The sequence below is a fragment of the Centrocercus urophasianus genome, unplaced genomic scaffold, assembly GCF_019232065.1.
Source record: "Centrocercus urophasianus isolate 14NV4802_14NV808 unplaced genomic scaffold, USGS_Curo_1.0 seq_21, whole genome shotgun sequence".
Taxonomy (NCBI): Eukaryota; Metazoa; Chordata; class Aves; order Galliformes; family Phasianidae; genus Centrocercus; species Centrocercus urophasianus.
Genome location: NW_024884767.1, coordinates 9,676,558 through 9,689,713, shown reverse-complemented (window position 1 = coordinate 9,689,713; position 13,156 = coordinate 9,676,558). Strand labels below are relative to the sequence as shown.

The window sequence follows — 13,156 nt, the reverse complement described above, 5'->3', positions numbered from 1 at the left end:
CTGACAAGCACCAAGTACAGGGGAGTTCCTAGAGAGACAAAAGACTGACTGATCACAGGAATTATTCTAGTCTACTTCATTTCTCAGAGCACAAGTAACTTCGTTGCTTAAACTAACAGTTCTTAATTGCATACTCCCATACTGCCTTCCAGTGCACTTTTGTCAAAAATGGCGATCGACAAAGTGCCAACTTTCAAAAAACCAGAAGAGCAGAATTCAGAAGAAATGCCCCATTTCCTTAAGATTTCACATTTCTAACTACAAAAACACACACATCCTCAGAATTTCTGGCCACACTTCGCCTGACTCCCTAAAAATGTATTCATGCAAAAGCTCATAATTCAGCTATTTCTACTTGACCTAAGCATATCATCTGCTTACCTACCCTAATTTAGGACAGCTCCTTCTGTACATGGTGTAGATGCAATGAAGTGAGAAGTAAAAAAAAGGAATTTTAAAACACTTTCTATCTGAGGTATGAGTCAATGCTAAGGAAAGCTTGCCAAGACATACCTTTCCAAGGAACAGCATAAAATCCCCAACAGTGTTTATGGCAGCCACTCGCAAAGCATTCTCCACTAGAATAACAAAGGCATCCTTTGCTGAGGTGCAGAAGTTGGTGCTGTTGATAGCTGTGGCTGTGTATGCATTCTGGGAAGAAGAAAGAGAAGATTTACTTAATGAAAGATCTTTCAAAAGGGGAATAGGAGAAGGAGTAAAAAAAATTGGGAAAATGGGGAAAATTGAATGCTTTTCAATCATGTAAACATGAAATATTAAACCCAAAAAAGGTTCAGTCCCTTGTCATAGCAAACATTTTTAAAATCAGATGTAGCCTTACAGAGGACTTAGAGAGGGTCACCTCCAACCTCTAAATAAATCCATCTGATCTAATGCAAAGATATACAAACTTTGCAAAGATCAATACTGGCTTTCACCTTTGCAATGTAAACAAAGACTAATGTAATCCTTGTATTTTAATTTCAGTAACAAAGACAAGATTTAAGTACCATTGTCCAGTTCAGCTTCAAAGTACAACACATTATGTGTCAGCCTAATATTATATTCTACAAATCACATAAATCATCATTACTTTACATAAAACTTGAATACTGAAAATCTTACCTGATTTAAATAGGTCAGGCACTTTTCTAGACACCAAAGACAGCAGATGCAGGCTTTAAGCATACAGCGAGCACAAGCATTTTCCTAGGAAAGCACAAAATGTAGGTAAGCAAAGTAAAAAGGCAGTAAAAAGAGCAGATCTTAAGAAAATAATATTACTTCATGTTTCAAGTAACTCATAATTAACTTGTTAACTCAAGCAGTTACTCTCAGTCTTATGGTCCTTGAAAGACCAAATATTTCAAAATTACACTTTCAGCCTCCACAATAAGTTTAACTAAATTATCTGCAAGCACATCTGGCTTTGAGTTTCAGAAAGGATATGGAATCTATTTCTCTTACTTTTCCTTTGAGTTGTGTATGAATATACATAAGAATCATTCGTGGTATCTTCACTAATGTGATAATGAAAGACCCCTTTGCAACTGTTCCTAGATGGTAACAGACAAGGCGGTTAACAGACGCCAGGATAGGAGCAAATGGCAGATTCCTTTTCTCCCTGTTGAAAAGAGAGAACGACATAGAATAATCAACATGCATTTAATGTCATCCTACAGAACTGCTACCAATTCCCAACAGGCTGGCTGCAAAAGGAATTACCCACCTTCTAGTTGTGACTGTATATTGTTCACTCCACATAAAACACGGATAGTTTGTGCAAGTCACAATTTTGGATGTCTAATTTACCTATCATATCCTCAAGTAACCACGCATTAAAAAAACAAAGAGTTCCCATCTCGAGAGAAAACTATTTTCATGCAAGCTTCATTCAAAAAGGTCAAGAAATAGTCTTCATCATATGAAAATAACTTCTGTGCAACTTCAACATGAAACGTTAATAACTAAACAGGTTTTCCCTATATTTTCTCCCAAATAACGTTTAGAGCTCAGGTGAGGGAAGTCAAATCCCCCTTTGGACACAATCACATGAAATTTAAGGCCTGAGCCCTACACGTAGGCAACCAGATCACTATCTCCTTGTCAAGCAAATGTAACTGAATGATGACTCTATCACATACGATGTTGAGATCTACCGTTGCCCGAGTTGCAAGAACTCTTTCCTGCTAAGGTGAATGAATAGCAAACATATCTAAAACATTCCTCCATATACATTTGCTGTGGAAATATCTTCATGCCCTTTACTTAATACCAAGTCATTTTTCAATTTAGAATTATACTTCAAAATTCAAGAAAGACTAATAGTATGGAACAATTGATAATTGCTATCTGAAATTAAAATTCCTATTAAGGAATGACAGTTTCACTTGAAAGTAAAATCATACACTTTCAGGTGAGGGCAAATACATTAATCAACAAAGGAAATGAAACACAAGCATTGTTAACCTGCATCAGTGTAAAACTTTACTCTGTACATTCATAGTTCTTTACTTTTTACAACCCTGCAGCATCCGATAACAACTTCTCAGATGTATTTCACTGGTATACTGGAGGACATCATCATTAATAAGTATAGTCTCTGTCACCACAGTAAATTAATTTACTTGCCTTACATTTGATATATTTTAAAGAGACTAGGGCAGATAAGAAATCAAATGTAGTTCAGGTAACAGTCACAACTAAAAAAAGACAAACTAAACATTTGTGATTATGCACTTCAAACGATATCTGTATGATTATTTGAAAACCCATTAAAATAAAAATTAGACTTTTCATAGCATATCACAAGAATAAAGTAGGGTTGATGGATATCCCTTACAGTTTTTCTTAATCATATCCTTCACATGAAAAGTTTGCTTAATTAAATCAATACTGCTAAATACTGTGTCAACACCCTTTATTCATGCTGCTCTTTAGCCAAAGAACCTGCATTATATTGTCTTGAGAAGACCAAGAAAATGTGAAGGTTCATTCCTGAATAATGATGTGCATTTTTCTATTTTACTTTTACAAAAGTGATAAACAGATAATTAGAATCGTTGACTCTTTTCCTTAACAAAAATATTGCAACAGTTCTGCTCCACATACCAAAACACAGTACTTCAGATTGTTGCAATACCATTTTTTTCTCATGAAATACTAATAACACATCTGATATCAGGTTGGTTTTTTTTTGTTTTTTTGTTTGTTTGTTTGTTTTCTGTTGCTGGTTTGGTTTCCAGGGAAAAAAAAATGGATCCTAAATGGCTTAAACAAGAAAATGTTCACTTATTTTGTGTACATTTTGAGCACCCTTAACTTCAGAAAAGTCTTCAAACACGAAAGACAAAACTCTAAAGCTAGGATGAAATTATCTGGACAAGCCTGTGATTATGAAATTAGTCTTATCTCTGTGAAACCAAATTCTAATGCCTGAAGATTGTTAAAAAACACTGCTTAAGCACTACTAAGCATTACTATTGCTTTCTTGAGCAGCCAGCAGATACATGCAGAATAGCCAGGGTAATGTTCTAATACCCAGCTGAGGACACGCAGTGAAATAAGGAGTTTTAACGCATACATATTTAGCATCACTTTAATATTTGTACATAATTTTGTGAGCATCTACATGTAAATAATGAATCTATTAATACCCTGAGCAATCTGAAGTAAGAAAGACTAATGAAAGCCATTTTAAAGGCCATTATTTTGCAATTAAAAATAATAACAACAAAATGCTGCCAGTAGCTTTTCAGTCTCTACTGAGCTTATGAGCAATAGTATTAGTACTAAAGATAGCCTTCTAGGCACATTCTTTTCTGCTAGTCCATCACCCATGTTTTCACAATGTGCACGTGTTGCAAGGTAGATAATCCTAAACACCAGAATATCATCCATAACCAGCAAAACATGTTATTATAAAACTTCACATGATATAAAACAGGTTAATACAATTCAACCACCCTCCAGCTTTCAGGCAGGCAGGAAGTGTTCTCCCCAAAAGCTCTCTCTTTCATTATTTCTCTTAATTGCGTTTCTAGGCTGCTCACAATAAAGCTAAGTTTATCCTTACCTTGTGAAATAGTACGTGACAACAGCTCCTGCTACTGTCATCTGCTGACAGGCTAGGATAAACTCACTGATCCAGATGAGTCCTACTACATGGTACCACCACATGTACTTCAGGGGGCCTGTCATCCGAAACTCAACAAATCCTTCTTCATTTGGGACAGGATTACCTAGAAATTAAGAAGAAAGAATCAGTAATTAGCTGTTCATAACCATTCGGAGAGGAGCCACCCTAAATTCTACTCATGCTACTAGGTGTCAGATTTAGGAAAACAGTTCATAAAAAAGACATACCTTTTGAGACAATCAGTATAACAGCAGTTGAAAAAATACACTAACGTTGATAATATGCATAATATTCAAAATGCTACAACATTATTATTTTTTCATTTAGGCACACAGTGAAAACTTCCAAGACCAACCAGACCTACCAAGTACCAATAAAAATAATTTTATTATATTTTTGTTCTTGATTTGTCTGTTTTATTCTTGATATAATTTACACAGTGACCATTACAGAAATAGCTCTATGATCTGAAACACTGACACACTTGGATTAGCAGTAATTTTCAAATTCTACAGTTTTGGTGATGAATTATTGCCTTTACTGTCCACAATTCACTGCAAACTAAAACAAGCATCTTCCATTTTAAAAGCATTTGCTAAGCTTCTCTACTGAAGTAACTAAGACTTGAACCTCTAAGACTGACTAATTCTAGGAGCTCTTGACAAGACCATATCACAAACAAAGATCTCGTCTATGCTCTTACAATAGGCAGAAATTCAGAGTACACTAGCTTCTCTCAGAATAACATGTACAAACAGAAGAAAAATCTAAGAATATTTCACTAATAATCTGGAAAATACTAACACTTCCAGTGTGCTTACGTTTTGGAGACAGCAAATGCATGCAATGGCCCTTACATTACCATCTCTTCAAAACATATGAAAGCTGGCTTAAATATAGTATGTTTTTCAAAATAAGCCTGGGAGCTGTTTACCTGTAGTACCAAGGAAAAGTAGGACTGTGGTCCAATACGTCCAGAAGAGGATAAGCACAAAGAATGTCCAAAATGGCTGGAAGACTAGCAGTGGCAGGTGAATAAAGACCTTGCCGGCCACATGGAACAAGGCAATTGTGAGAGCTACTCGTTTGCGCATAATTAACATTATCAAAAGCAAGATAACCTAGAAGAAGAAGTTTTACAAATCACATTTTAGAGAACTCAAAAATAAGCAAGCAAATACTTTGCACAGTTGGGATATTTAAACAAAGAAAATTAACATATGTTCTATTTTGCGAGCACAAGATCAAAATGTAAAGTCTGGATCAGCTTCTTTTGGTGAGAAATCATTTTCCAAATTACATATTTAGGGAATTCTAATCTCAAATTATTTCTTTGGAATCATCATAAGCTACAGGCTTACAAGAGTATGCCAGATTTCACCCTCAGTTACGCTGTTATAGCAATGAATTTAGCAAGATTGGAAGATTTAACAAAGAAAACAATTTAACATTCATTTTTGGACACTGTATGGTGGACTTGTCATGTAAGTTAGTCAAACATCGACAATTTTTAGTTGTGAGGTCAATGATTCTGAGTGAATAACATGCCTGAGAGAACACACACTGGTTTAGTAGTGTTAATATTTCAGAATCACAGAATGGCTTGGGTTGGAAGGGACCTTAAAGATCATCTAGTTCCAACCCCTCTTCCATAGGCAGGGTTACAAACTACTAAATCAGGCACTAGATAATACTGATCAGGGCCCCATCCAACCTGGTGGCTTTGAGTACCTCAAGGGATGGGACATCCACAACTTCACTGGGCAGCTTGTGCCAGCACTTTCAAAAAGATCCTTGTGTAAGTGGAAGAAATTTGGGAACAAGTGATTTCAGAAATATGAGCAGACTTTTAAATAAACTGAAATTGCAAAGTACCTCTGAACTGGGAGCCTAACAAAAATCTTATAAGTGAAACTGGATTGGGAGGTTCATATTCATGGGAGGTCTCTGTGGACATCTTAGAGTACAACAGAACAGATGCAGAGTTAAGAGCTCCCTCCTGATACAAGAACATATTACAGAACAATGCTAAGAAGGAAAAAAAGACATTACAGCAGAACTTGCAAGCTTTAAATGTTTATTTCTACTACGAGATATAAACCTCACACCTGAATAAACAAACAGAAAGGTCAGACAAGAAAATCATTTGATAACTAGAAAAACATACCGTGAAGACAGTAGCTGAAATAGCATAGATCAGGAGAGCCTGACGATTTTCTTTGGCTATTTGAGTATCAACAGCACTGGCAGACATTCGTTCTTTAGCATAGAGCCACCACAGGACTCCTGTTCCACCTGTGTTTTAGAAGAGAAAAACAGAAGTCACATTAAAGATGTTCTTTCTGTGACACAGTCACATCTAGTACCAAAGCAACTAAGAAGTTTATTTTTTCAAGTCTGGTCTGAAACAGAAGATTCAATGAAACAAATGGATAACCCAATACGAATCTGTAGAATCACAGAATCCTATGAATTGGAAGAGATCCTTTAAGATAATCCACAGCTAGATCACTTTCTCAGAGCCCCATTCAGCCTGAACTTGAATGTCTCCAGGGACGACAGAGCATCCACCACCTCTCTGGACAACTTACACCAGTGTCTTATCAGTCTTACCATAAATAACTTCTTCTTTATATCCAGTCTGAATCTCCCCTTTTCATTTGAAACCAGTTCTCCTTGTCCTGTCACCGCACATCCTGATGAAGAGCCTGTCCCCTTCTTTCTTACAGTCTCCCATTTGATACTGAAAGGCTGCTACCTAGTCTCTTCAGAGCCTTCTCTTCTTTGTGCTGAATAGATTCAGCCTGTTCTTGTAGAGGAGGAGATCCATCTCTCGGATCATTTCTTGTGGCCCTCCCCTGGATGTATTCCAACAGGTCCATGTCTCACCTGTACTAAGGACTGCACATTTGGATCCAGTACTCCAGGTGAGGTCTCATCACAGCAGAGGGGCAGGACCACTCTCTTGCTTTGGTGACCACACTTCTTTTGGAACAGCCCAGGATACAGCTGGCTTTCTAGGCTGCAAGGGCACACTGCTGGCTCACGTCCAGCTGCCACCCAACTCTACCCCCAAGTCCTCTTCAGCAGGACCGTGTGCTGTCTTTACATCCTCCAGCTCGTAGTGACAGTGGAGGGTTATCGTAAGCCAGGTGCAAGACCTTTCACTTCAAAGGATGGAGAAATGCTCAATTCTCCTCCGTTTCTGTCTTCTCAATTTGATACACTCTTTCCAGAATCTCATCCCACTGTGCCCGCTTAAAAGATCTACAGCTTTTTATGTTTTAGAGTGAAAGTGTGTGATGCAACTAATTCATAGGAAACTCTAGGAGTTAGGTAACAGCAATCATTAGACAGACAACAGAGGAAGTAAAAGTGAAGAAAGGAAAGAAAGAGCAATAGAAGAAAGGCTGAAATTATATGACAAGATGTATGCAAAGATTCAGGAGGGGAAACCAAGAGGGAACTTTCGGTAAGGATGCAAAATATCAAAGGGAAAAAGAGGAACCTATAATCTCTGGGAAGATCTACAGAGAAATAAAGGAACAGTCTTGACCCTGAAAACAGCACCTCAGATTAATGACAGAGCTACATGTGCATCAAGACATTGTCTTTCAGGCACTGCAAAAACATCACTGAAAGGTACTGTGGTTTAAATAGAACAAAAGGCCAGGAGACCAATACAATATGATACCTTCTTCTAACCACTGTTATGAAAACCTAGCCTTTAAACCAGTACTTCAATTGCATATTTTACCTGTCTTTCAAGTTAGAATTTTTTTTAAATACAGGATTCCAGCCTCTCAATGAACTAACCTTTGCAGCTGTTATTTTTTTTTTTTTCCTCTCATAGTATTCTTTTCTGTTATTCCTTGCTAATCATCTCCATAAGCTTATCTGGAGATCACACTGACTTTGCTGAAGGTACTCTACTGAGCTCTAAACCAGAGGGTGCTCTTTTGGCATCTCATAAGCATACATCAAATAAAGAATAAGCAGTGTATTTCAGAGAGAATACGTCCTTTTTCAGTCTCTGTGATGGCTGCAATTTTTAAGAACATTGTAACAGTAAGTTACAGTAAGATAAGTTATTAAGCTCTTTCATTCAGTCTGGTTACCCAAGAATCATAGAACATCTTGAGTTGGAAGGGACTCATAAGGACCTTCCAAGGAAGCTGTAATTGGTAGATGCAAACACAAATGCTCACACAGCAAAAAAATGTGCTGCTGCCACTTCTTCAATAAAAGGGGGCATGGGTAATGTCACGGGAACCATTTGAGTTTTCCCACAGTCCACTTCTGAAGAAGCTGTCTGTGTTCTGGCCACATCCGCATCCCATTGTACTGCTCATTGCTTATTACATACGGCCTCCTTACTGCCTTTCTAGAATCACAGAACATTCTGAGCTAGAAGGGACACTCAAGGATTAAATTAAACCTCCTGCTCCACAAAGCGCCACCCAAAACTCAAACCCTATGTCTCAGAGCACTGTCCAAACGCCCTTTGAACTCTGACACTGGGGCAATGCCCACCGCCCTCTGGTGCAGCCCCTTCCCCTGACCCCCAGCTGCCCTCCCCTGACGCAGCTCCATGCCGTTCCCTCGGCCCTGTCACTGTCACACACAGCAGAGCTCAGTGCTGCCCCTCACTCCCTGTGAGGAGCTGCAGCCACCATTGAGGGCTGCCCTCAGCTCCTCTGCTCTGCACTGAGCACCTGCCCTCCACACATAGCCCTTCCTCACAGCCCTCCTTCGGATGCTAATAGCTTTATGTCCTTGTACTGCAGCACCCAACCTGCACGCAGTGCTGTAGGCGAGGCTGCACAGCACAGAGCAGAGGGGGCAGCCGCTCCCCTTGCCCAGTGGCAGCGCTGGGCCTGCTGCACCCCGAGGTACAGTTGGCCCTTTGGGCTCCAGGGCACACTGCTGCCTCATGTTCAGCTTGTTGTCAGACAGAACCCTGCAATCCCTTTCCACTGGGGCTGCTCTATGCCTCTTGTTCTCAACTTGTACTTATAACCAGGGCTGCTCCACCTCAAGTGAAGAATCCAGCACTTGCTCTTGTTGAACTTCATGCAGTTGCTGACAGGCCAGCCCACCAACCTGTCAAGATCTCTCTGCAAGGCCTCCCTACGTTTGAGGAATTCCACAGCTCCTCTCAATTTGGTGTCATCTGTATTATTTAGTATGCACTTGAATCCTGAATCCAGGACATTTAAAAAAAAACATTACAGGAACTCTGAGCCCTGTGGAACCCTACCTACCCTACCTTACATTTACTGCAACACTCTCAGTGGAACCTGTCAGCCAGTCAGTTCATTCACTGTATTATCTTTTTGTCAAGCTGGATATTTTGTCTAGAAGAACTCCGTGAGAAACAGTATTGAAAGTTTTGCTGAAATCCCAAAAGCTTATACCAACTGGTTTTAATGATCACATCCTGCTGGGCAAACTACTGTCAGTTTTAATTACTACATAGGTATTCTTACATTCTCCTAAAGACAGTTTTTAAACTCTATGTTTACTAAATGCTTTATTTTTGCTGTCTTCAAAGATAGAGTTTCTTATTAATTTTCACTTTGAAGTAAAGAAAATATATAATAAAGCTTGTGAAGAAAATATATATGTATTTTTTTCTCTCTTCTGTGGTCACAGACCTTGGGATCAGTAAGCAGAAAAAAAAAGATCTGCTTTTTTTTTTGGTCTGCTTTTTTTTTTTTCTTTTCCAATCCCTTTCTAATACAAATTGAAAATCACACTGCTAGTACTTTGTAATTCAGAGGCTTTTTTCTTGTTCCTCCTTTATATTCATCTGTCTATACATCACACATCTGTTGCTATTACAAATATAGAATATAACCTTCATAGAAGATAATGCAGACTAAGAATCATTTTGTATAGGACAATCTTTGGTTATGCTCAAGATGTCATGGCTGGTTCTACTTCATACATTACCTAGGTCACACAGGTCTTCCTAGGTCAATGGAAATAGGGTTTGATTAGAAATTACAGAAAACCATCCTTGCTTCCTCTCTTTAAGGACAGGCCTAAAATAGCCCGTAGGAGGACTGAAGGATATCATGAATGTGTCACGGTGATATGGACAAATCTATGTCCTGAGATACCCTGAGGCCACATAAACAACATCTGCCCTTGATTCCCAAAAGCCTGAGTACACCCAATGGGTTGGTATGCTATCAACATATCCAGATCAGCTTGCTGATATGATTGCAAAGCTAAGCGAAAGGCAGCGGTTAGGACTGCACAAGTGAGGCTGAAAAAAAGCCTGCTTGCCAAGCAAGAAGTGCAGAAAATCCCTATGGAGCAACATGCTATCTGAGAGTGTACTGCAATTACAAGGAGGTCAAATGAAAGCTGAACAAAAAGGAATAGCTCCAAAATAAAAGCAGCATTTTGCTAGTCTGTAGACATAGAAAACAAATAAAAGAACAGGGCACCTAAAAACTTAGAGATGAACGCAACTTACCAAGTGATCCCAGAACGACAAGAATTGTTAAAATCCAGACAAGCACTCTTGAAATGTACCTGATTATAACCATCAAAATCATGGACAACACTGAAAAAAAAAAAAAAAAAAAAAAGATGAATGAGAAAAGCAGAGCAATTATTTCAAGTAGGAATAGCGTTTCTAATTCTTCCTCTGCACTAAGATCAGACTGCCTTCAAAATAATTTTTAGGCAGATTTATTTTCTGCATCTTACAGACTCACTGCACAGACATTTAAGGAAATCAGGCACCTCTACATCTCCTGCTTTGGTGCTGCTGATTAAAACAAAAGAGAGCGTAAGTACATGTACATGGTACACTACATACAAAACATAATGCGTACGTATAGACAGATGTATTTAGACAATGACATAACAGACAGCAAGACATGTCAGTACTCGGGTCTAGTAACATGAGCACGCCTCCTCAAGAACACAACTTTGTGCTTATTTTCAACATTCAAAATGAGTTATTTAACAAGCTCTGCTCATACAGGTCCACTGTCATTCAGGAACTACATATTAAAAAGACACCTTCAGTGTCAGCCATCTGTAATTTAGGGAGTAGTGGACATTTCCACATACCTATTTGTACACAATAATAAGCTACTAAAAACAGGCTTAGAGAATCACACTATCTAACCAATTATTTAAAAGTAAATTAACTATGAAAATATAAAAAAAGTGGAAATTATCACACAGTTTTCTCTTTCAAGTTAAAACTAACTGTATGTGAAACACTGTACAAACTTCCACCTCTTAACCCAAAATAACACTAATAATTCAGCCACTAACTCTCAGAATATTCTGGATAGTTATTTTATCATTACAAGGTAAAACAATAATCAGCTCTCTGAGAGCTGAAAAGATACTCAATCGTCTTCTGTTTCTGTTGAGTGGTAACTAGCCTCTTCTTTTTATTTATTTATTTGCTGTAACTACAAAGGCAGATTAAAACAGAAAGACTTGTTTTTCAGTTACAGCTTTGCAGCCTTTTATTTTAACCTCACACTGCTCATATGCATGACTAGTGTCTGGTGCTTTCCATTTCACATTTACTATATCTGGTATACTCAGAAAAAAGACTTAGTAGGAGTATACTCATTAGGAAAGTAATTTATGTGAGTGACTAGCATTACACTTTAATTTACAATATTTTGTTACCACAGCTCTTCATTCTTGTGCAGTTTGTCACTTTACAAGCCAGAAAAGGCCTGTATTTTAACTGAAAAACCATTCAGTACCTCTATACAGCTGGGAATTTACAGCTTTTTGGCTGAGTTTTTCAAAGGCCTGAAGTTTTATTTATTTATTTATTTTGGAGGATGGAGTAACATAAATTACATTTCCTTCATAAAATTCGAGCATCCCTGCACAATTAATTTAAATTAAACAAACCAAAACAAGAAGGATAGTATTGTGTACCTCTCTGTTCTTTTTATTTGGAAAGGGACTTCAGTTGGCAGATGAGTATTATAAAAGAAAAACGTGAATATTTTAATAAAAATGAGGAGAATGCAGATGCTCTGTTAACTACACCAAAACTAATGTTAACTAATCACCTGTCCCACATCTTCTATCTCCCATCAGTGGAAGAGGAGGAAAAAAAAACAAGAATGCACATGCATTGCTTCTGAAGAAGTCATCTAGCTGTCAAAAAATATGTACCATTCTGAACCATTTTCTAAGGGCTTAATGCTATAATACATGTCTGTTTGTTTTTTTCTTCTCATATTGTGATTAGAGGGTGTTAACAATCTCCTACTGCAGTAAATAGCTAATAATGAGAAAAACAATTACCTAGTGACAACAAGCAAAGTCCCATTATAATCTCTTTGCTGGTCATAACTCCACTAATCAGCCTGTGTAAGACACTACTGTCACTGACAAAGGTGATCAGGGCCTCTGCAAACTTGGCATAGCAGGAAATGTTCACAGGAGCACAGCGATGGAAGAATGGAATAGGTGCACTGGTGACACAAGAAAAAAAAAATCAGGAAAAAAAATTACTCCTACTTAATATAAATGCCACATCAACACACAAATGAAAGGTGAATAGATGCAACCACTCCACCCTCATAACATCATAACCGGAAACTATGTGTTGAATGCACAAGTGCTGCTGGAATGAGGATGATTATATGGGAAATGATGTTGTTCTTACAGGTAATCCTGTGAAGTTGGAGCGCACATTCCAATAGCATATTGCCCTCCCACCCATAAATAGTAAGGCTCACAAAATGTATGTTCCTATTTCACTGAAACATTTCTCATTCAAGTGTCACACGGTGAACCAGCAGCTGAAACAATGCCTCTCACACATGTTGAAGTGGAGTACTGCTCACGTTTGAAGCAAAGAAATCCCAGAATGACAATACTACTCTTAAAAGGACACATTTTGTACTTCAAGACATCCGCCGTTTACTGTCGTCAAGCAAAATCAATACATACATTTTTAGCATTCCCCCATACTACACTTATTCTTCTACTAGAGGCTACAGTCACATTGTT

The 13,156-nt window shown here is 38.1% G+C and overlaps 1 protein-coding gene across 2 annotated transcripts in view; it reads right to left on the bottom strand.

The window, feature by feature from the left end:
* Positions 1 to 13,156, bottom strand: part of SLC44A1 (solute carrier family 44 member 1) — a 76,354-nt gene that overhangs the window by 22,081 nt on the left and 41,117 nt on the right. For both annotated transcript variants that reach the window (XM_042822910.1, XM_042822911.1), the window contains exons 6-13: positions 12,446 to 12,615; positions 10,626 to 10,715; positions 6,306 to 6,433; positions 5,073 to 5,259; positions 4,076 to 4,241; positions 1,468 to 1,624; positions 1,126 to 1,209; positions 514 to 651 (exon numbers count right to left, since the gene is read on the bottom strand). In XM_042822910.1, the coding sequence (XP_042678844.1) occupies positions 514 to 651; positions 1,126 to 1,209; positions 1,468 to 1,624; positions 4,076 to 4,241; positions 5,073 to 5,259; positions 6,306 to 6,433; positions 10,626 to 10,715; positions 12,446 to 12,615 (1,120 nt within the window). The remainder of the gene's footprint in view (positions 1 to 513; positions 652 to 1,125; positions 1,210 to 1,467; positions 1,625 to 4,075; positions 4,242 to 5,072; positions 5,260 to 6,305; positions 6,434 to 10,625; positions 10,716 to 12,445; positions 12,616 to 13,156) is intronic.